Genomic DNA, 26,455 nt, shown 5'->3' on the forward strand with positions numbered 1-26,455 from the left:
AGAATAACCGTAGGCTAAGTTCAAGATTACGACAGGAAGTGTACTATGTTAACTACTAACAACAAGGAGCAATTCCCTATTGCATGCGATAAGAATAATCGAGTCTGGAAACGTCACGGTTATTGATGGAACCTCCGGAAAACGGTTTACTTTTTAAAGAAAGTTATTGAAAAGAATTTTTATGATTATACAAAGATTTGATGTGACAAAGATATATTTAAATAATGATAAAGAATAATATATTTTTCATATATATTTGGTATATTTTAAAACAATACACAAGATTCTTTGTCTTATCATGCGGTTATTACGTAGAAACCTTCAAACGATTATGGATTCTTTATAACGTAATGACGTTCTCTCTAAAACATTTTCTCAATGGCGATTTAATGTTAATCCTCAGACGCAGCACTCGCGAGAATCCGTTCAATCGATTCATTCATATTTAGTACAAATATCATTAAGTAAGAAAGAAGTTACATCGCGCTCGCGTCGTTATCTCGTTTGAGTTGAATCTCGTTCTATTCTTACGAGCAACTCTAATCACTAGTCTTATTTTTTTTATGAATATGAGGGCAGTTCGTGGAAAAACGGGTAAACGGCACCGATAAGTCAGTTGAAAACCGTCGATTGAGTCGAGACTCTAGCAGGACAGATAAAAGAAAAGGAGAAGCTGTTCTACCAACTTATTTATAGAAAAAGCAATGCGTCCAGTTTATTGGGGAAAAACAGAAGCTGGACTACAAATTCCACTAATTGATCACTACTGGAAATCTCGCTATGGATCTCTAAAAATAGTTTTCAAATTTATCTCCGCCTGTAATCGAACATTAGAGCTTTGAAAATAAATGTTTTAAAAGGATTAAGGCAGCTGTCTGAAACAGAGCTTTCAAAAAATTTCCAAAATAAAATAATTCACTTTTAACTACAGCTGTAAAACTATAGCTAAGTTCTAAAGAGTGCTGTTTGAAGAATCTAAGTGAACCTTTGCTTTACGACGATTGATAGAACAAGATTCAGAATTCTTTTTATCTACAATTTAGAATTTATGGTACCAGTCATATACACAAATGTATATAATTTTTGCTTCGAATTCAAATGACTCGTTGTTGTAGTCGAGTATTAAATGGAAGAATGTATAGTGAAATGTCTAGAAGGAAATATATAATATAAAAAATTCAAAATATGGAGTTAAAAATATAAAATGGTGCGGAAGATTTAATAAATGGATGGATAGTTTGAAAGTAGATCGTTCTTCAGCGAGACTTCTCCACTCGGCAAAATTCATCCGGCTCGCCCGCGATCGAGCGTTCTCGTCCTGTTCAATGCCACCGCATGATAATCCCTAATTGAAATGCTTGACCATTATCACGCGGGAATAGTGTAGCGCTACATCCGCGATTTAACACTCGAGTCGGCAGTGAACCGGAATTCGTTGCTTAACGCCCGAGATAATCAACATATTACGCAATATGACGCTTATTCACTTCCCAAGTACGCACCCAACGATCGCTCAGCATTTTGCACGATCGAATTATGTACGATATGACGCAGACGCAATGAAACTGCAGAGATGTGCGAAAATATCGATATGTCTCACGAGAGAATAAGCGTTACATATGATTCACATGCGATTCGTCGCGCATGATTTCATCATGTCGCAAGAAATCTCTCGATATGGTATGAGGAAAATATCGACAACTTATTTTTATAAAGCAGAGAAGAAAGTCTTTTTATTATCTTCTAATTATTTCCGCGGGTGATACCGATAAAGAAAGTTAAATAAATAATAGAAGAAAGTAGTTTTTATGCCTATATTTATTGGTACTTGTAAAATACGCAAGGTACTGAAAAGACTTCACGAATTCTGCATCCAGCGAATCGAGAGCGAGTGCATTTCATTCACGAGACTCGTAAGAATTCCTGAGCGGTGAATGTCGTCAGGGATTGGTCACGAGCTACTGGTGAAAGCACTCGCGAAGCCGGCCGTTCAAGCACGCGAAAGTGTTCATCCCGCGAGTAACACTCATTCACGCTACCGCGAATTATTACCTGGTTACACTTGGACGAAAGCGCGATGTACGCGCCGTTAACTAGATGTTTTACACGCCCGTAGAACGAATGGAGCTTCGATAATGTGCAAGAATGAGAAACGGTAGAAACGGCGTGAATCATAAATTGCATACAAAGGAAATATGTATAAAACATTGCAAAAGTTTCTCAATTCGTGTCTAAAAATCATAATTTTGTAAGAATGAACAATAATGTTCTACTCTTATAATTTTACAGTGCAGTGCTTACAGTAGCCTGTATATGTTTATTTTTATTAAATTCTGGAATGCAGTAATGTTTTATCCTTAGTGACATTGGCTGCGTTCAGCAAAAAAAAGTAGCTCTGCAACTGTCGTAAGACTCTTTAATATAAATGATTCTTGTCTTTAGTTCCTCTCACTAAATCTAAATGCATAAATCGATCTAAGAATTTTATAATAACTGCACAGCTGTTCTGCTTTTTTTTTCTGCTAAACGCAATCATTCTATTAATTAATAAAGCTTTAGCAATTTTTATTTTAACGTATACTTTTTATAATTATAGTTAATAATAATTTCTGAAAGAAAGATATTACGGGTGCAATGTCTTCTTAAAGGAATATCACTAGGCATTGATTAATATTAATGATCCTGTTTAGATTACTAAGAAGAAGCTTCTGTATTAGTGGATTTATTAGTTTCAGGAATTAGTTATTGTAATACGATAATCGTAATCAAAGACGGATACGAATGGTTCGCGAAGAGAAACATTTCTTCGAAGAACACTCGAAGCTTTAACGTTGGCGTCTCCGGTCTTGCATCTTGCACATTATTACGCGTGAACGCGTGCTAATGCATTTGTAATACATTCTCAGCTACTTGCCAACCGAAGCATCAAAAGGTCTTGTGTCATCACAAGACTACGAAATATCCAATTGTGTCACCGCGTAGGACGAGAAATTACGTTCTGGGAATCCGTTTGAATGTCCTTGATTACTCATACTGGGAAAGTATCGGAACTTGTCACATCTTGAAAGGTCATCAAGCGTCTGGCAACATATTGTGTCACAACTGTGAAAAAAATATGTATCACGTACCATGTACCAAATATGTATAGCTAAACGTTCTTGGATACTTTGGATCTTTTGAACGCTCACAGGATAAATTTATCGAAATAAATAAAAAAAACTTGAAAAAATAAAAAAATTAATTCTGCCGAGGTATGTTTAAGAACAAAGAGATGTTTTGAAATAAAATTATAATTAAACAGGTGGCTGCTTGCAAAAGTCGCATTATATAACAATGAATCATTCGTGCTCATGCCTTTTGTTTCCACAAAATTATTTAAAGATCTTTTCTCAATCGTTTTTCTCGTTCAATGTACGCGTACATGCATTCAACATCTGGCCGCTCGACATTGTAGTTTGAGCCTCCAGTACAGATGGTCAAGCTTCTCGTTCGTGCAATGCCGAACAATGCTGATTGTTACACTTAAAATTCTTACGGCTCCGTCAGCCTTTATATACCTTGCATAATAATAGTCTAACATTGTAGCACAATGCTGCATAGGCGGGAAGGGGTGGTTACAGAGTGATCGAAGGAATTAAAAGACATTTAAGCTCTATTCTTCGTACCATACACACAACTCAATTTCTCTTTTAAATAATACTTATTTAAATAACACTTATAAAATACTACAGAATATTTGGACATTTTCTCTTCTATCTATTATTATATTTATTGTAACAAGAGTATACGTATAATATTAGTTTGACTAGGAAATCAAATTTATTTAATTATTTTTGAGTGAGTGTTTCATTGAAATCGATTTTTTATATTAGTAATGTCTAAATAAGTAATTTGCAATCTGTATGTAAATATTTTATAGGCGTCAAAACAAAAACATCAAATGTGTATTTACACATTTTTTTTTTTACAATCAGAATGTGAGTTTTTAAAAGTCTGCTTTCGTAACAGTACGTTTTTTTACTCGACGTACGTACAACAGTAAGGAAGAAAACACAACTACGGACAGGCCTGACGAAAGAAAAATTACACAGTGCGATGGCACACAGGATGAGATGATTAATTCCTGCGGTCGCGAGGAAGTAATGTGAGATCCCGGGATCGGATCTTCTCTCGCTTCGGCCAAAAGCATAATGATGTGCGAACAGGTTCCCTTCGTCGCGACTCTGGGAAGTTTAACGCCCGGGACGAGCGGACGCGTGCGTGTATCTTGACCGCGGTGTGAAACCGCAGATCATCCTTTCTGTAGACGATGCGCGACGTAAAATCGTGATGAAAGCGAATCATTGTGAATATTGAATTGTGGTGGAATCGCGTGAAGGAACAGCATTGATCGGCATCGATAGCAATCGACAAGGACGTGAAATTTGGGAATAGAATAAGGATCTCTCGAGGTTTCGTGCAACCATTTATTTTGTTCCGATCATTTATTTATTTTATTTAGTTGTGAATTGGACATACAGCGAAAGAATGTGTGTTCGCAGTGCATATGTATATCTTTCCGGACATAGTTCTTTGTGATACACTTTGGTTAGTTCTTGCACGTGCAATTTAAAGAGAAAACCCAGGTGGCGCAGAATTTTTGTACGTACTTATATGTATAGGGGGCCTTTTATAGTCTACCCATATATTTGTATTTATAGTATATTTTTACTATTTATAGCAGTACCAAATGATACGGGTCTTTTCACACGCTTTGATACAAGTTTCGAGTAAACAGAAGTAGTCATAGTGTTATCATATTGATCGCCACTTCACCCGTTATGAAGGCCACCGGGGCATAACGTTTGTTCTGGTCGCAATAATTCCATGCGCAGCGAGCGAACGCAAACATGGTTATCGCGGCGACTCCGCAAGCATTGATATCGCACTGTGATATACCGCGGTCGGCGCGTCGGCGAACGAGAAAGGGGAAGCCGAATGAAGAAACTTTTACTACAACGGCGACGAACGGGCGAGTGAGGGGTGGTCAGAATGTCGAAGGAAAAAGTGAATGGGAGCACTGTGTGCCAGATGGCTTGGTGGCGTCGCCGCATCTCGACGCCGCACTGCCTACGTCGATTCGATTCCGTTGCTATTTCATAATAATCGGGAGACCCTCGACTGCATAATACGAGAGAGGCACCACTGCCGATAACTGTCATGCGATTGACCCCTGACAATTCGTGGCGTTTTATGGACTCTGCCAGTTTATCGCCGCGAGATTTTTTTTCACAGAAGTCTGGAGGGAATCGGAAAGTGCGTGGGCGCCGTTTATTCCTCGACGATGTAGAAAATAGGAGTTATGGCGATGTCCTGGACAGTGAATAATGAAATAAAGGAGGGAACGGCACGAATAAAACTATAAAATTGGCTTTGCTTGAGCACCTGAACAGCGCCTATATAAGCGATAAAATAGACGGATTAAAAAACAAATAATTTTTATAATTTATTAAATAAAATACCTTATTCGAGCTCAGAGAGATAGCTACTTGAAATTAAATACATATGAATAAGTTAAATTCAACTGTTTTTGAATTTAGATATGGATTTAAATGTCTGAATTTAAATATGAATTTAAATGTCTGTGAATATAATATAAGAGTGAATTGCATCCTTTGAAAGTCAACCGACAAGATGCACAGGACTGCATGTCAATGATCATGCTGAATAGGATACAGTTGATCCGGAGAACGGACCGCCTGATATTCAAAAGCTGACCGGATGGGATCCATACAAGGATTCAAAACAACCGGAAGTTCTCTGTGTGTCTTATATAAATATGATAGTACGTGGGTCCAAAACGGATCAACTGGAAGAGATGAGAATCGATAACTATAAAAATGATTCGAAATCAAGGAACGTACGTTTCCACATTAAATACTTAAAATTCGCAATTTAGAAAAGAAATTTGAAGGTAATTTGGAAATAACAATTAGGAAGGGAAAAGAAAATTACGCATTATAAAATAGAGATGTCAACACTTGAACTAATTAATATATCTTTAATTTATATACAATCAATTATATTTTCAATAAAAGTGTAATGTACTTTTAGAGAAAAAGATATATACATATATATATATATAAAAGATGACACTATACAAGTTTTATCTTATATAGAATTATATAATACACGTAATTAAATAAACTATTTAATAGGTATTGCAAAAAATTTGTACGTTAATTCTATATGATTAAAATACAACTATAGTTATCGTCCTGTATTCACATCACGATATGATATTAACGTGTACATTCACGTTACATATGCATGTATAGAATTTTAGAAATAAAAATGCATATTTATTTACATATAGTGCATATTATACATATAAAAGCGTTCTAAATATGACCGTTACCTATTGATTGCTATCACTGTTTTTCTCTGAGTGCAGATTGCTTTAATTTATATACCCATAATAGAAAATATTTAAGAAAGACGGCACCTTCTTTCTCATAATGCAACAATAGGTACACAAAACATAATTACAGCATTATGAAAAAATAAGGTGGAAAATCTTCATTTGGGAGCACTTAAACCATGCACTTAATGTCCCGATGTACGTATTTATCGACCATAACAGTCGAGTCGTGCGTATATTACGCGTGATGCACATAATGGTGCATCGAGACGATGATGCGACGGTCAGCGTACCGTGTCTAGCGCACGTGTGAGCGCCAGCTCTGACACGCACACGTGTGAGCTGGATCGTTGAAACGCGTAAACGATTGTAATACAGGGTGTGCAGTAGCATACGTGTTACGGCATATTATGAGTTAAACAACGTAATGATAGCCACGGCGCCAGTACCACGGCATATCTGCGTCTGCGAACTACGTATCGAGTGTCAGGGAGAGTAATACAATCACAATCCGATTATGAGATAATGCTATTATTAATTAATTCGAGTATCTTTCTCGTGTGTATCTTTCTCAAATTAAATCATTATCGAGATTTATTTATAACTATTTGCACACATACATTTTCTTAATCTTAATTTAATGGTATCAATGACACTCTCGTGTTGTTGAACGTGAGTAACGATGATATAAGCGACGACAAATATAAGTAGTGTTCTAATTATAGGTATACAGCGTTAGTATCATCCGTTCTTCCTAATGGCTATGAATAGGGCGTTCAAAATTAATTAGTATTATCTCGCACAATTGTATGAGTGAATGAAAAATACATTGAGCATCATGATCAATTGTAACTTTAATAATATAATGACTAATGTGGCGCCACAGAGATATCAAGTGTCTTTTCCCTACGATGTAGTGGATGGCGCACGAAAAATTACATTTATAAAAATAATAACCAACAAAATTGTAATCAAAGTTTAAATTAACTCAAAATTATGATGACCACGACTTGTGCCAAATTTTATTAAATAATACTTCCGATTTCCAGCACACATCATGAAACATATACCTATCTTCGTTATCCACTGCATACGATATTGTAGAAAATTATTTTTGGGAGAAACAGTCTTATCACTCACGACTAGATATGCATAGTGACGATAAACATCGTATAAAAGGAAGAAAGGCTTTTCCCCTAGTCTTTTTTATCGTTGACGGATAAACTACCTCAGTTCCGTAGTTCCTCACGCCCCCGTCGAAAGAGTTAAAGCACGAACATGACACTTCCGGTGCAACGAACTCGTCAAACTCACTCACTGCTTATTACGACACCAATATTAGTTTTACGGCGAACCTCTGGAAATAGAGTTCGGTAAGATATACGTCATCGAAGTCTCGCGTTCGACAGCCTATATATAGGCGTAGTTGCAACTGCACAAAAAGGAATTTATTGACTGCAGGTGCGCGTTGCACCTGCGTTTTCTGAACCCCAATAATGCTAACGTAAGAAGTGATTTTTTTTTATTTTATAATAACATATACTTGAATGATCCAGCTACTGCACGGATCGAATAGTTTTGCTGAAATCTTGGAAAATATAATGTCGGATTATCAAAATAGTTATGTAGGATTTTTTATGCTGTGAAAAAATTTCAACATCTATCAGCAACCAATTTGCATCCTATATAATTATATTGATAGTCTAATAACATTATTTTTAGATCAGTATTTAGCTAAAGTATGCTATGTCTCGTCCGGATGGATAATTGTAGCAGCGGAACGCTACTACAATTATCCATCCGGACAAGACAGTATAATTATAATCGAACTTCACTGTAAGTTCGTTTAATTCATTAATTTTTAGATATTTAATTTTTAAATATATTAAATTTTTAGATACCAATAAATTTTATTCTTTCTACGTAAAATAATTTTTAATTTATAATAAAAATTAAAGATAATATGATTTTTTAACTTATTTGAAATTTACTGATTTGAAAAAATATTGCCAGTCAAGGTTGAATTTTATGGTGAATTTTGTTTTCGTCATGGCGTATGACTTATTGACACTTGGTCAAGTGAAGTCAAGAGGATGGGTTAAATGAGATGGAGCGTCATCATGCTTCGTCGCTTATTTTTGATCCATAAATGATAAATTAAAATCTAACGACGTTTCACAGATAGAAAAGTTTTGTTTACGAATCAATCGTTACGCACGAAAGTTTTAATTGATTCAAAAATAAATTCGATTCTCTCCAAAAATGTCAATTTTCATAGTCTTAATAATAAAATAATTATGGAAGTTAATCACATAAATTATTTATTATAAATAAATTTTTTTGTCATCAGTAATATTGTTTTACTGATACTATTTTTATACAGATACGAAATTATAGAGGTGTGATTTAAATTACTGCTGACGAAAAAGATCGATTCCTTTCTGTATAAATTTCATGGCATGGGATTCCAGGCGCGACGCGACGTTGCATTATTCATGGTAACTCCCGTACCTTAACTCATGATAATTCACCCTTGTCGGTGTTATCGTCGCGGTTACGCTGACTGCAGTCAGGTGTGCGTCCAGCGGAAGACTGTCGGTGCGACGGTGCATTGACTGGGAAGGAACAAGGGCGAGATACGAAGCGTGGCGACGTGATTGGACGAAAGCCAAAGGAGTCCGGCACAAAGGAAAAACAGTGACCGTGATCGTGAGCGCGGATGCACGATCATGCTCCCTTTGAGCCCTTTCGTGACTCCCGCGAATTATCTTATGCGCCTGTATCACTGCGAAAAATGATATATCGCGAAGTAAATTACAGAGTGACGTTGAATATCGTTTTGATATGTATCGTAGAAAAATGGCATAAGCTTCTTTTCCATTGTTTTTTTTTTTCATGATTCAGTTATGCATTGTTTCATCATGGCATATTTTTGTTTCTAACTTTGGAATTTCTTTTTTCTTAACTAATTGATAGAAGATAAATGATATTTTGGAGATTCTTGTAACATTATATTCACACACAGAAATTTCAACAAATATATTTTTATTCATGTAAATGTAGAGAAATTTTGTTTTAATTAATTTTAATTATACACATATATTTATCATTTTGTAAAAAAAAATTTATTTTAATATATATATATATATATGTGTATAACATTTAATAATAATAATAATATTAATGTTATGCAGTGACAAATAGTTTTACTATGCAGTAATAAATTGTAGGAGATTGACATATCGGCTATATATTATTCACTACTTCTACAAATAATTATGTCTTTAATATTTGAGAGCAGGCGAAAAGCTTTAATGGATGTTTCTGCATGCGTATTACGTACATGAAGAACACACTGTCCAAGTGCCAAATTGTACATTAAAATTGTGCATTATATACTTTAGAAGATAAGCTATCACTTTCACACACACAGTCATGCTGAGGGTACTAGATAGATCAGGAAACCAGACTTTAGATTTATTGATGCTAGATAGTTAAGTCTAGAATAACAGATGCTTTTCAGTAAAATAAATTTAAAGAAATACTATGATTTGTATTAAAAAATGTTAAAAATGCAATGTGTACGAAATAATAAAATTTAATAAGAATTAAAAATTGTTTCAGTACAATTTTATGCATCTAAATATCTTCTCGCTTTCCAATCGACACTTAAAGTAGATGTATTTAATTGAACTCAAGTTTAATAATATGTCAACTTCCGTTCCTAAACTACGACTAATCATAAAGCTAAATTCAAGCCATTGAATTGATTTATGTAATTGCGCGCGCGCGACTGAGCCTAATTCAATTTGAAAGCTTATGCGTATATATAATATTAAAGCTTATATCTATCCTAATATTTATCTGTAATATTTATTCTAATCAATTTTTTTAGAAGTCTACAAGATTAATATAAAGAATACGTTAATAAAGATACAACATAATTTTATCTTATAAATATAAAGTTATATAATAAATTGAAATAATAGATATGTATGTTTAATGAGATAGGACGCGACGCGTTGGGTCAAATATAAATCATTATATACGCCAATGTTACAAGACGTTCCGCGATCGCAATTACGCGTTAATTTGTCTTCCGTCTAGAAGGACATTTGATGAGTCGCAAGTATGATAACTATGCTTGTTTCCCTATTTCAAGAGATCGCTAGCGTGACACGCACGATGAGATTAGAGCCGTATCTACGTCGGACCAGCATAGGATGCTTTGTCGCTCTTCCACACTTTACAAACCGGATGCGAGCATTCCACGCACTGGCGGCTGTGTGTCGCTAATAATCGCGCGCGTGTTGGTAGAAACGGGGGACTTAAAGTTGGTCGAGTTGTTCTCGTTTAAAACAATCAGCAGGAGAGGAAGGACCAATTATACGGACCTGCGACCGTCTGTCACCGACCTTCTACTTCCCTTAATGTGTCGGATCAGGCAACAAGTATAAGTAATCAAAACAACATGCTTAAATGTATGTAAATAATTCTGTTTCTTTCGAACAGTACAATTAAGAAATAAAAAAATGTTAATTGAATGATTGAACCGGTTAAGAGCCATTTTGTAATGTTATAAATGCCGAACAATAAATTCGAAAAGTATCACATTGCTTGTAACATCGTTACCGTTACAATTATTTTTTTTTTTTAGTGAATGGGTGACGTTAATGATAACATAATTATATTTTTTGGGTAATAAATATAATTGTCACTTTTATAATTTTTTTTATATACGTATAATGCATCTGTATGGAACTTGTATTAAGAGTTTTTTTGCTATAATACAGTATAGATTCATAAGCACTATAGATTTCGCGCTGAAGTGATCAATTAGTAACATAGACAATTGAATGCTAATATATAAAATATTCTTTGCAATATATATTAGATTAATTTAAAAAGATTTTAACGAAATTATTGGCTCATTGTCCTTATCTCTTTATATTAGTTGTTTAAAAAAGTATATTACGTTTTATAATTTTAGTATAATAAAAAGTATTTTACGTTTATATAAGAATATTGTTGATTCTAAGAATTAACCTAAAAAATCTAAAATTCATACTAGCCGTCTCTTGTATATAAAATGCCTGCAGTTTATTTTTGATAATATTTGAAAGAATTGAATATTTTACTTAATGAATTAATAATAATGATAGCTGCTGCATTTTTTCAATTCCGCTCAATGTTAGATACAGTTGATGTGAAGATCATAAACGATCCTTTATCTAGTTTGCTGATTGTATGAACAATTCAGCCACGGTTAACTGCGTTGAGTTCGCTTTGAATATCCGTTCTACGAAAGTTGCTAGATTATTAGATTGTTACATTAAGTGTGCACAAAGCGGTATTATATGTCCGTATAATTTGCCGTTGGTAACATAGCGTTTCTCCAGGGAAGCACCGCTTTCACGTGAAAAGAAACTGTTCTAACATGCAATCTAACTATTTTCTACTGCAAGCTAATGAATTGAAGATCGAAAATGCGATGGTGCTAATGTTTGTGCATAATATGATATGTGCAGTAGATAAAATAACAGAATTTCCTGGTGGACTTTTCTATTTTTATTTCCTTATATTCTAGATTTTGTATTACAAAGAAATATTAAATTTTAAGAAATTTTTGTTTAAACAATTTTAAGTAAATGTTTATTAAATATAAACATACATTTATCTGATACAAAAACTTTATTTACTTAATTATTATTTTTTTATCGAGTAAATATGTATTTATCGCTACGCCTGGCTTAGCGCCGAGACACTACCGTGTCTCCAGATGTGCTATAAGTAAATGTTTACTTATAAGGAGAGGTCCTCACTGATTTTAATGAAACTTAACAAGATTATAGGGTGAATTATATTGAATATAAATCACCTCTTTCCATTTGATATTTTAATATTAAATTTGATAACGGCATTTTCTCTTTAGAGTTTATTTAATAGAACATTCATACTTATAAGCATTTGTAGTGTATAGTATTAATAATAAATATTAATGGATATATGATAATATACAGACTCGAGTCTATAAGTTAAAAGGTGCTGTTGCTGTTACCATCTACTACACTACAAATACTCGAGTATGAACGTTTTAATAAATTAAAGGAAATGCCGTTATCAAATTTAATTGATATATTTAATTGTGAACATTATTTAATTAAAATATCTCGGAAACAGTAAACCATCTACGCTCTAATGGAGAATGATTTATATTCAGAATATACTCTGTAATTCTCAAATTTCATTGAAATTGATGAGCCCTCCTTTATTAGTACTGTTCAAAGAAATATGTATTAAGATTTAGTAATTTTATTCAGGGTAGTATTTGTCTATTTCTTCATCGTATTTATTTTTTACGATAAGGTAGAGTTGCTGCATCTCTGAATAAGTTTTCTTTCTAATGAAATACTTTTGGGGCAGACATTTCTCGAGAAGAGTACTTCACCCTAGTTGAGCGGCCGCACTTTCTTTGCAAAAGGAAGGCACTTCACCACAGCTGTCTTATTCTTTTAAAAACGCGGACCGGCACGCGACACCGTGTCCGTTCTGCCTTTTGAGAGGCGACAGGATGTAAACTCGAAAACGATCTATATCCCGTCGGTCCACTACACACAGCCTGTCCCATTCAAATATAAATGATGGAAGTAAAACAACTGTCTGTGACACTTCCATTGGTCACGGATTACTTTTGGTGGTATGTTTAAACACCTGCGTTATTTGTCAAGCGATGATTTATTAATTTTGAGAAGTTGTAAAATTTTCTCTCTTATTTTATAAAAGAATTTTGCAAGAATTTAGCAAGATTAATGAAGCGAATTTAAATCGCATGAGCGAGAGAAATCTTTTGGCAGAAATTTTTCATTCGTCAAGAAATTCCACGTAGCAATTCTTGCAATTAATTTGATTGCTTCCGTATAGCTCATTGCTGCAATGTATTATCCGATTCATTCATAATACACTAATGCAGTGCACGTACTACATCATTATCATCAACTCGCTAGAGTAGATGATGACTTTGTCATTACTGAAATGAATACATACAATGAAATACAAGGTATATAAATATCCTTTATCTTTTAATTTACCAATTTACGCTTTGTCATACCATGTGATACTATGTGAAATTAAAACACACAGCTTATAATAAATATGTATACTAGAAGTATCCAACAAAAGTTTATATCTTAGTTAGATGCCACAATGTGCGTTTAACTATCAATGTTTTAATTAAGTTTGCTTGTCTAAGCACCGATACAAAAGGAATTACTATAGTAATTATAGAATTCGATAATGTTTCTCGCTGATTACAAAATCAATCGGCGAGAAATGTTTAGAGTCCCGCATCCGGCTTAAAGAATAGCCGTTCGTGGCACGTCTATCACGCGAATTGCATCCTCGTGACGGCACGCGCATGCAAGTCGCCCGTGCAACGAGTAGTAACAACATGCGGTTTCGCTTTCATCTTGCGCGAGAAGGAAGAAGCCCCGATACCATATGGCTCCAGAAGAAGCTTACGTACGACGCGACGGCGGTGCGTTCGCAGGAAGGAAGCTTTCCAGCATGACCGTATTATGTTCCATGTACCGAGAACACATTGCGAAGAACACGGGCCATAGCGTAAAAGCGGGGCACGCGATGAGGGCACGTGCTCCCTTTTCTTCTTTAGGACATCGCTTCTCCTTTGTGCAGTCGATGAAGGGCCGGAAACGGGTGTCAATTGTCAACTACTCGTAGACATTCGCGGCCGGACACGATCCTCCAGTGAGCGAATTTGAGAAGGCGCGCTTCTGTGTGGTCCTTCGCGCGAGTGGCTTCTTATCAAGATGCAAGTGTAGTGTGCAGAGATACGTACCATAAATATGGTATCGATTGACTGTTCTGTCTGGGCGCGTGACTTGTTGTTAGCTTCTTAGTAATTCGAGATTTTTATTATATATTTCTTAGAGTGCATCTTCTTATCTTTTTCCTTTGTCTGTTCCTTTCATGACTCAAAGTTATTAGGTACGTTAGATTCTTTAAATAACACATAAATAGAAAGTTTATTTATGTGAAATTTCTTTTTTAAAGAAAACTGATATAAATAGTAGGTAACAACCAGATTGCTATTTAATGTCAAGATTTATTATAGACATATAGACATGTATTGGACAGCTGCTGTCAATTAGTACAATATTCAATATATAATATTCAATTTAGAATAATTTAAACATCGTTTGCCTTCTTTATGCGGATCTTATTGATAATTTCATTTTTTATATTTTTATTATTTATTATATACCATATATAGGATTTATAAAGTGCTGAAAATGTTATCGATGAAATAGAAGCGGATAAATCTGCCGTTACAACGGTAATCCATAAAAGGAGATCACAAAGATAATCTTGACCCACACTACATGGCATTGCCTCGTCATCATTATTACCGCCATCAACTTCATGCGATATAACATCCTCAATTTTATAACCCAAATGCAACAGTTTACTGTTCCGTGGAAACAGAACCATGCAAAATGTTGCAGTAATAGAAGTTTTACTTCCGTCTCATGCAATTAGAGATTATAGACTATAAACAAAGGCAATGAGTTTATGTTTTAATAAGATTTTATTTTTACAGAATTGTTATGGCATAGATAACATTAGTTCGAAATCAATCTCACAATCAGATATATATGCACTGTGCTTGTAGCGATTAATAAAATAATTAACGATATTTTTAAAGAAATCTCGATCATTTCGAATCCGACAATGCAAGTGACAGTGATTGACCCTTGCATGGAATTCCTGACCTCCAGGGCCGGGTTCAGAGACTCTGCACGAGTTGAACTGGGCACGCTCGATTTAGCGTCGTTTTCTTCTCGCGAAGAAGAACCGTGAAAACCGACGCCTTCATGCTAAATAAGGGTTCTCAGAACGAAACTAAAATATATAGAGTTCGTTATGCAAAGCTCAAATTACTGTGCTAATTAAGACAGATACGATGCGAAGAAGGAATACCGCTCTTAATTAATCTCACCAACCCATCTGTAAGTAAATTGTAAATTTCAGCTTTTTCTCCCAACAGAAAATTAATTATTACGTTTATATATTATAATTTTTAAAGTACATTATTCTTTGAATGAGAGAGAATTTTTGGAATCACACTATATCTCATATTGCAATCTAGGACAATTTTATTTAATCACTATAAATAAAATATGTTATAAAATTTCTTTAATCTACGTAAGATGAAATTATTTTTTATTCTATTAAATTGATTACTTCGACCTCTCATCTAACAACGATAAACCAGCCGTGACAGAAACGATTTTCCGCGATTTCAGCGAAATGCCGGGACTTTCCAGGTAGAACAGTATCCGCGTCCTCGCAGAAACAAGCTCATTACCCAATCTGTAACAGTTATTCCTGTTATAGATCGAAATTATGTAAACCGGGTCGTGCGACAATTCGCGATATAGAATAAAAAGAACAAGTCGCACGCGGGCGATGTTTCCGCACCGTCAAATCTTCACCACACGGTTTCCAGTCACATGATTTTCTACCGAGCGTGTGAAATGTGCGTCGTTCGGTAACAATTATGCCTCCCATGGCTTTCGTGGCAAGCATTGTCTTGCGACGGGAAAGTGGCGCGAAAGTAAGAACCCACCGGGAGATATCCGTCGAGAGGTTTCTCAACGAATTCGCACTCTCGCAGATCACTGGATCAGCGAACGATCCTGAAAGGACGATTTACGTGAGATCCAGGAAAATAGAGAAAGTGGTGATTGTACTCGGATCAATTGCAATGCTCTGAGTTTAACGACTGCGACAGGGAGATTAATGTGCGGAATTAATTAACATAACAAGCACTTTGTCCAGATCGTGTTAATTGTAATTTATTTATATGAAGACTGCTAGATTTAATCGTAATCAGCCATTTAATTAAATGTGTGGCTGCACACTGGATAATTTTAATTATAGTCAACAGACATCGACTCTTAGAATAGTGTTAAGGATATTATCCCGCGTGCTAACAATAGCGTATAGGTAAAAGGTTACGCCTTATCGCAACAATGAGTGTCGTATGATTAGCAAATTAATTAAAGCCGATGACACTTGAAATCCAATATTATCTGCTGACAATATTCAAGATGGCCAATGGCGGTTTCGCGCTGATCAAATTATGTATAATCAGCAAAGCTTTGTTAGCGCGTGATGCAGGTGCTGGAGAGTATCATTTTCACTCTAATCGCACACGAGCAAAAATTTATATTCTAATTGTATCCAGATAAAAATTATCATTTATCCTTGTTTAAACTATCTGCACTTTCAAGAAATAAGATTGCGCTGTCTTTGTATTAATATAAAGACAAAGAAGGATAACAAAAGTGATAATTAATAAAAATTATAAATAAAGTAATAATTAAAAATAATTATGAGGAGGCAAAAGTAAAAACATTCTGACTCTAAAATAGAAACGTGAAATGTCGGTTTTACGCTTTTAAACCGTAATGTGATGCTGACTGGATCACCACGCGCGGATAATTATTCCAGAAACTAAAAGTGGGGCATTGCAGGGCAAAGCTGCAGCGTTTTTCCTGTCCGTTTAGAAGTGAGTTTTTGTTTTATGCCCGTTCTCTCGAGCCCTTCTCCGACCGGAAGCCGAGGGGAGGATAAACGAGAGAGGACACGTGCTCGAGTAACGACGGTACCTGAAGACTACACGAGGAAAAATGGCAGCTGAGGGCCGAAAAGCACGTGCCATGCATGAAAGAAGAGATTCAATGGAGCGCCGGGATAAGAAATTTATTATGCACGGGTCTCTTACCTGAGACACTAGCGGTAGCCATTGAAACCGCTGTTCACGGAATGTTACGTGGAGTTGCATGGAAATGAACAAACGTCGTCTACTTCGAATACGCCGAATCTACAGTGCGTTAATATTATATATTTTAACCTTAATTTAAAAAACGATGACATTGTACATTAATGAATACGTTAGAGTTTTTAGACTTATATTTGTAATCATTCATCAATTTAGAAATTTTTATCTTGCCACAGAATCAAAAAATAACGATAACACTTTCACTAAAACTTTATAATTAAAGAGTAGAAATGCTAAGAGATTATATGAATTTCTGTAATATATTGTTTCACGTGAAGCAAGCAGACACATAATTTGCTGCACTATCGCGTTTCGAGTAATTGAACGTGACCTCACATTATACACAATATCACTGGAAATCCAGACAGTAGTCCAGAAGATACGCAGGCTACTGTCCACAATTTATCAATTAATTTTGCAATTTTCAAGTAAAACACGGAAGACTATCATCATTAAGTATAATTTTTTATTATTCAATTTATTTCGATTGTCGTTCAAGTGGAATATAGCGTCAGCGTCGCTCATCTTATCAATTGGAAAACAAATATTATAAATAGACGGGCGGCGCCATACGAGAGACAACACGTATTAAGAACAATATAACATAGTAAATCGACTGAAACATCATTCTCCGCCAATTATATTTAATATAAGGTATCTTTCGAAAAAAGAAAATGGTCACTGTAGCATTTACTTTAAGAATTAACGTTTGAATATATTTAATTCTTCTTTATCAAATATATAATATAATTATATTTGCACAGATATAATAATAATAATATCATTAATAATAATATATATTAATTAGAAATAATAATAATAATATAACAATAATATTTATTAATTAGAACAATGTAACATGAAAAAAAAATTTCCGTTGAAATGTTGCTTACCTTGCTCCAAATAGAAAGATATATAACGGGTGACGTTTTGAAGCGCTGAGAACTAAGCCGATAACGATAAACTTATGATAAAAGTGACTATATTTAGAGCGCCAATGAGCTACTAGCAGAACAGGACGAATCAGAACAGGAAGAAGACTGAAGTCAAAGCAAGCAATAACTGATCTACCGGTTTCGAACGTACCATTAACGGCTTAGAAGTTCTACACTGTATTTACAGTGTTCTTCCTTTGCGAAGAGCAAGTTCGAGATTTTTATGGATTCCAGCTAAATTGGACCCCCTTATTACAACGGCATCCCGTGACATATGGCGCTCACTATTCCGTTCTAATTTTTTGTCGCATCGTGTGCTCGATATGGCGTATTACCAGCTAAATTTTGGGACTTCCTCCACTTTGAATTCCTCAATCTGGCTTTCCTATTAGAGCTTCGATTTACAGAATGAGATTTTAGGATAATGAAAAAATTCTAGTCGTTTCCCATGTGTTGAATCCGTCGTACTATATACCATAATTAATGAGTATAAAAAAAGTGAAGTTGTCAGACAATCTATTTCCAACGTATAATTATGATACCTTTTAGAAAGCAATCGATTAAATCGATCTATATATTATAAACTTGAATAACAAAACTTAAAGTACCGTATGCAAAAAAGGAACTCTAATTACTTTTATAAAATTTAAAAGTCCCGTGTTGTATACAATGATTTTATATCGTAGTGACAAGAATTTTGTTTATATATCATATGATAATTAATCGGTGTTTAAATAATTATGCAGAGTGATTCCTGCTAAAAAATTTATAGGTCAATTTTAAGCAGAATTGTAAGACTTGTTACTTGTTCTTATAAAACTTGTAAGCGTATGTATCGTAAAACATATAGAATACTATTGTTAGTAAATATCTATGATTTCTTATAAATCTTATAGCTAGTGAAAAGCCGTCTGTAAAGATATTGTATAAAGATATAAGCAGTTAAAGTTCTTATAAGTTTTATGAGAATATATTACAAACCTTACGATTCTGTTTAAAATTTTAAAATTAATTCTCTCTTTCTCTCTCTCTCTCTCTCTCTCTCTCTCTCTCTTTCTTTCTTTCTCTTTCTCTCACTCTTTCTCTTTCAATTTATCTTTCATTATATATTTTAAAATTAATATAATACACATTCTGATAACTGCTATTGTTTCGATAGCAAAGAACTCGCTGCATTATATTATCGACTGTAATGTAAGATCAAGGGCACAAAAAGTTAGTCTATGTGTTATCAAAATCTCCCTTCTGCGTTGTTTTATAAATAACGCTGGTGATATCATCGTGCACATTATGCAAGGTGAGTTACACGTTGATAACCCCGATCATGGCATGAATATATATATCAGAGAGCAAAGTTTTTAATTTTAATAAGATCCATATAGATTAATGCCCATTTCTACCAATGTAGGTTAATTTTAATCTTGGTTGAACTAACTTTTCATCTAGATCTAAGAATTAGAAAAAGATGAATAGTAAGTTGTACAGAGACTAGAGTTATGATAGCTCTAACATAAATACTAATATAGATTAAAGTTAATCTGTATTAGTAAACGAACACAAGGTTGCCAATCGTCTGGTTTTGAACCGGATTATCAGGTATTCGGGAGTCAGATGTTTGACTGAAATCAAACCAGACGTCATATGTCCAGTTTTTAAATGTAGCCAATAAACAAAATAAAATTTACATCATATGAAAAGAAATTTATAAACAGAATTCAACGGATTTCAACAATGTTTCTCCATTTCAAATACCTAATACCATTAGCAGTCGAAACTGTTGAGAGTCACGAGAAGTCGTTTGCTAACATTTATGGCACTTTGCTAGTAAGCGCTTCAAATTAGGAGAATGACGTTTAAGAACCGGCAACTTTAATCAGAAACTCAAGCTTGATTTATTTTACAATGCAACGTAATTATTAAATAATCAGGAATTATATTTACACAGAATTTATTTATTTTTGCGTGCGTGTTGAAATTCTGATTTTAAAACTTTGGAAAATAATATTATATAATAAGTAATTTTTAATTAAATTTTATATTTAATCTAATTTTATAATTATTACTTCTGTCCAGTTTGTACAGTTAAATTATTCTACCAAAGAGAAAATATCTGCGGTTAATTTAAATCTGGCAACTCTACATATAAGAGATACTGAAATAAATAAGAAAATAAAGAAGATCTCCTGCAGAAGTTCAATTATATTAAATTCAATTTACTCTAATTTTATCTTAATTGTATATACTAATGTTACAATCCTGTGTATATAATAAAAAATTAAGGCAACAGTTTTGATGGTAATGTCAATCATACATGCGTAAGCAATATTTTCAACTTGAAAAGGAATATCGAACTAAAATATCTCAAGACGTATTTCTGTCAACCCTGCATAACCGGGTGCAAGATATTGGAGCTTACCGTTCGTAACGAAGTGTCGTACGTCTTTCTCGATCCTGACGAGACACAGACTTTGCTTTGACACTCATATGCTTTCTACCTTTAGCGTTATTTTCTCTTTCATTAGCCGTCAGTCAAATGAAAATATTGGTCGACCGATTATCCTCAGCAAACGATTTTTGATGTGATTTTTAATAAAGTAACTTTTGTCATTAAAATTAATTTTCAACAGAAGTATAATATTTGTACTTATAAATTTTATATTTTAATAAATAATTTATTAAAAAAGTTTTTTTAATTGAATTATTTTTATTAGATATTGATTTCATATGTACTCAGAGAGAAATATAATAATAATAACTGTATATATTATAATAATTATACAAGTTTTATATGTGGAATTAATATACATAGTTGAATAAACTATTTTATAGTTGCAATAACTAAATAGTTTATTTAACTATGTGTATTAAATATGTATGTTTATATTGTACAACTTTTAATTTTGAATATTTAATCAAGAATTTAAGTTTATACATGAACTGATAATGTTGGTTTTGATCAAGACATTTTTACTTCTGTGATTTATAAAACTTTAATATTGCCGTTACTTTTACACGCTTCATAGTTGTTATCACTCATGTTTCTTTCTGCAATAAATTTTATATTTATTACTTTAGTATTAAAAAGAAAAAAAGTATTATCGTTTATACTTAGAATGAATGATTCATAACGATCTTTGTACCTTGCCTGGATGCGGTATACTTAAGGAAAGAAACTCTAGAAAGATTGGTACACGTCATTGAAAATCGCGTAAACGGTATTAATGTAAATGTATTGGAATTCCAACAGCTGAGTCAGAAATCTCGTTGCATCTATATACATGTTAAGATATTTCAGCGAAAACGTGCAAAGTGTGCTGGTGAGATGGAAATCTTTCTGCAGCCACGATACCAGACGTTGTATATTTACGCCAACGCTGTATATCTTCGGCTTCGTTAAGGTGCCACTTGTTAGGCTCGATTCGATGTTTCCCTATCGATTCTCGGTCATCGCAAAACTTTACTGACAATTTCGAGGCAAATTTATATCAGTTTGTGTTTTTGTTTTATAAGAGCGTTAATAAATAAAAATGCGTTGAAAAGAACATTTACATTTTTGTGCTTGATCAAGAGATTCGATAGCTTTTGTCTTAAGGCGGAACTTGAATATTGCGAATCACTTCCTTTCGGTTGTGTAACGGTAAATCAGTCATCTACGATGTCTTCTTTTGAGGGATCTCCACGAAGTCCACAATAAGAGATGAAATATAATAATAACCTCAACGAATTCAGCTTACAATACGTGATTGCACCAGTACGCAACGAACGCCATTGTTGACATTGTAATAAGCGGATTGAGGGTATAATCCCACGATTGTCATCGAAACGTGTTTATTTCGCACGATTGAGACTCAACCGGATCTTATAGACTGGATTTCGTAACCCAGGTTCCTGTTTCCTGTAACGATTTCATGATTTATACGAAACTTCGGTAAAATTATTCTTCGGATGAATGTAGAAGCATGTTCGAATATACGTTCGTGTTGTTTGTGAGACATGTTTCGGATCAAAGGATTTTCGACAAAGTGATAAAAGCGTACAACTGACTCGTAAAATCTCACCGATGAAAACTCGTGTTTCGAGAGAAGACCCCTTTACGTGTAAACATATGTTCGTGACACCCAAGCTGGCATGCCGCTGATTTGTGACTTAGTGATACCTGACCATCTTTAATGCTGAAAATGTGAGAAGTTCTCCTTTTAATGCAAAGATGAGTGTTACTATTTATAAAAAATATTTTTAATAACAAAATAAATGATGTTTTTAACGAAGTTTATTAAAAAATATTGTTAACAATATTAATAGATAATAAATACAATAATATATTTATTATTAATAATATTTTTTAACAAAGCTTGTTAAAAGAATTATTTAAATAATATAAAGTACATATGGAAATTTTTCCAAACATAAAAAAATTAAATAAAATAATTAACAATAGCACATAATAGGTTTCATATCCAATAAATATAATAAAACTATTTATTTAAATAAATGAACAATTTTATGGATTTTTTTCTACATGTTAACATCTTTTCAGTCTTTATTTATATATTCTAGCAGTTTTATATGAAATTACATCTGTTATTCTAAATCCGCATAGATTCGGTAAGCGGATATTAATACAGACGTTAACATATGCGTGCGCGCAGTGGCATCTGCGAACGGGGTGATCTGGTGTCTGGTTTATTTTCAGTGTGCGCATCCCCATATAACCAGTCATATCGGAGGGGTTGATAGCGTTTTATGCCGCGCGCGTGGCCAACATATCTCTGAGTTAATTATGGACTGATTGTTAAGGCCCGCATTTTTTTACTAACTGTACCGCCAAAACAGGACGTCGCCTTCCGGAGCTACTAAATTTAGCTTATAACCATAAGAATTGCTTCTTACCCCTTTTATGGTATATTTTTCAACAAGAACGAGACACATTAACGAGCGAGATATTTTTAAGAAAGAAAGCTCTATATAAAATAATTTATTATTGATATTAATATTTATATTGATGGAAAATCTTCAATCTTGTTTGCAGACCACCATTAAAGTCTACGCCAACTGCCTGCGACCGGACATCGAATATAAGACCCTAAGCATCACCTATGAGACGACTTGTCGCGAAGTCGTACAAAACCTTCTGAACAAGTATCGCATGAGACATCGCGACCCCCGGTTGTTTTATCTGACCATGGAGGTGACCGTGAGGAGGGCCAATGTGCGTACCATCCTGCCCCTTGACGAGGACGCGAGGCCAGCCGTCCTGCAATCCTGCCATCCTCGTGGCGATTCCAAGTACGTTCCTTGTCTGCCTTTGTACTTGACCACCGGCCCTTTCGGTTTCGGTCGGCTTCGTGACGTAATTTCAGGGCTCGCGACTATAAACACATTCCATCGGCCGCCAAGCACGAGTTAACAATGGTTCGACGTCCTCCGCGTTGCTCACTGATATAACACTTGGACACAAAACTTGGTCGCGTGGGTCGCTGTAAATCCTTGATATACGGTTCGCAAGGAATGTAAATATGGGGTTGTTCGATTACGAGACAAAATGGAATTTATGGAATTTTGACAGCGGTTGTAAATGTTATAGATCGTCGTGTAGAAACGCGGGAGTTTTTGAGATTCCACGCACGCAGAGTGCGCATCATAATGCAGAAGTTGCAACATGATACGGCATTATATACTGTGCATGAGAAATATTATCGCTATGCACTTATATAAAAAGAATGTTTGAATGTAACTCTTTGATGATTAGAACGGTTTATTTGCGAAGGAATCTCGACGCGACCGATGTTTTCTCGGCAGTCTGAGACTTCCGGCGCGACTAACGCGTAATAGAACAGGACGAGAGCGTTTGTCTCCAGACGTAAACCGGTGCTTTTATATAGAAATAACGCTCGGTCTGGTGTCCTTTGAACTCACCGACTCCTGCCGTTGTCATAGAATCTCTGCATAAACTTATATATGCCTCCTCTTTGTTTGCAGGTTTTCGTTGCAGACACACCGTGGCGGACTTGTCAAAATATACGACAGCGCACTCATGTCCGGGGTAAATAAATATTTACTCTTATACGAACAAAAAAGAAACGTAACAGTCGTTTTAATATTAATAAACTAACCCCCGTATTCATAGTCAGACCTTATACTTAAGGCTTCCTTAAATTTATCTTCAGATGATTTACGAATTATTTTATTGGCTACTGAGTATCTAAAGATAAATTTAAGGAAGCCTTAAGTATAAGGTCTGACTATGAATACGGGGGTAAGTTTTATAATATAAAATGTTATATTTATTATATAAGAACAATTTTTATAAAAAAAACTTTTAATTTATAATTAAATAGCTTTGCAATATAAATCTTCTATTCTAGAAACGCTAACTAGTCTGAAAATAAAAATTATATTTAAGTAATATACAATTACTTATATACGTAAATTACTTTTCGCATAATACAATGTCTATTTTAAAAACTAATAGTTCCACTTCTAAAAGTAATATTTAAGTTTTTTTCAAAGTATTTAGAGCGGTAAAATTGTTACTTAAATAGGGGCTTCAGTTTGTATTGCAGTAATTGTGAGTAAACTCGGTTTATTGTTCGCAGTCTAAGTACAAAAGCCTTCTGGTCTCGGAGCAGACCACCGTAGACGAGTTGATCCAAATGCTGCTAAGCTGCTATAGCTCCAAGGAACCGGTGGAGCAATTCTCTCTCTACGAGGTCTGTGAAGGTGAAGAGTACCAAAGGAAATTACACCCCGACGATTCTCCGCTCAAGGTCACGCAACGATGGACCACCGCGGATCGGCATCTTCGCATTAGACGTAATCCAGATTATAATCAACACAGGCGAAAGGTAATAGATAGTAAATTCATTAAATTAATAATTAATGCACTTAAAAAAATACTTGTTTAAATATAATCAGGTTAATTTCTGATATTTAAATTGGAAATTATATTCGCGAAAGAATGTACTATAATTCATTATTTATAATGCTTTGTCATATAAGTTGTCTCATACAGTGAGTCAGCTTCTCTGTAGTCAATCTCTAAGGAGCAGAGAGTTCAAGATATTGCATTTTCAGACAAAGAAATTATAATCGTAAAATCCAATCCGTGTAATTATATTACTAGCTGTCATCAGAATTATTCATAAGTGCTTAATAGAAAGTCAAATCTGTTACATAATCCGACGTCATTTCAGAGTATGTGGGCGTCGGACTCAAGCATCACCATGGCGATGTCGAGGCTGAATCTCCACGATAGTCTTCCTATCCATTACAATTCGAGAATTGAAAACAACAACCACTTGAGCCTACATCATCTCGCCAGAAAAACCAGCGTGACCGCAAATATTAACAACAACAATAACGTTATTCATCGGGATCAACATCACTCATCGTCGTTAGGTTCCATCAGTCAAACGTCACGAATAGTCGTATCCCACGGAACGGATCTTCCGCAAGTACAGCTGCCGCGATTACAGCAATTTCCGCAGAGCGTACCGTCGACGCCGCTCTCAACAAAACACGTGACTGCCTCTTCCTATGCCGATTACGAGAATTATCTTTTTATATAAAAAATCGTTGATAAGCGTAAACACGATAGAAGTTGAAAGAAACTGCGTCGAAAACGGTCAGAGTTACCAGAAACTCGTTGAAGATACGAGAAACATATACGCATATCGCAACTGTTCAATAGCATTTGTCTTCGTGTAACATTTAGACGTCAAATACTATGAGCATTATGAGGCGCGAGCAAACGTGTACCTTTGATTTTTATTTAAAAAGGTAGTTTGCCTTCTTTCGTTGCAGATGTAAATTTAAATTATCGTTGCTTTTAATCATTTTGATTAATTTTGCTATAATAGATTGATGAAATTCAGTCAATATCAAAACATATATGATAATTTTTGGTGGCTATTGTATGATATTTAATTAATGTTTCAATGAATAGAAATTTTCTAAAATTTTAACAGAAAGGGATTAAATTGCAATGTTTAAATGCTCGTTTGCCGCTTGTATTTCAGCTAATTAAAGGCTGATAACACCGAACAAAGAGAATTTACGATATTAGTTAGTAGTGAGGGAAATTGTACCAAAGGTAGACGTATAAAATTTTAGATACGTAGTATATATACATATAGTATATATAAATATAAATAATATGTTCTTTCGCATTTATGGAAGTGTGTAGAGTTTATCAAGCCCGAAATAAGATTTTGATAATTTTTATAAAGATTTGTTTTATGTTCAAAAAAGAAATAT

At 34.3% G+C, this 26,455-nt stretch overlaps 1 protein-coding gene across 2 annotated transcripts in view; it reads left to right on the forward strand.

The window, feature by feature from the left end:
• The window catches only part of rau (RA domain-containing protein rau), a 32,606-nt gene extending 6,620 nt beyond the window's left edge, over positions 1–25,986 (forward strand). For both annotated transcript variants that reach the window (XM_018551540.1, XM_018551541.1), the window contains exons 3-6: positions 23,229–23,485; positions 24,179–24,242; positions 24,796–25,044; positions 25,393–25,986. In XM_018551540.1, the coding sequence (XP_018407042.1) occupies positions 23,229–23,485; positions 24,179–24,242; positions 24,796–25,044; positions 25,393–25,767 (945 nt within the window). In that variant the 3' untranslated portion in view covers positions 25,768–25,986. The remainder of the gene's footprint in view (positions 1–23,228; positions 23,486–24,178; positions 24,243–24,795; positions 25,045–25,392) is intronic.
• The last annotated feature ends 469 nt before the right edge of the window (positions 25,987–26,455 follow it).

This window comes from Cyphomyrmex costatus, unplaced genomic scaffold, assembly GCF_001594065.2.
Source record: "Cyphomyrmex costatus isolate MS0001 unplaced genomic scaffold, Ccosl1.0 scaffold141, whole genome shotgun sequence".
NCBI lineage: Eukaryota > Metazoa > Arthropoda > Insecta > Hymenoptera > Formicidae > Cyphomyrmex > Cyphomyrmex costatus.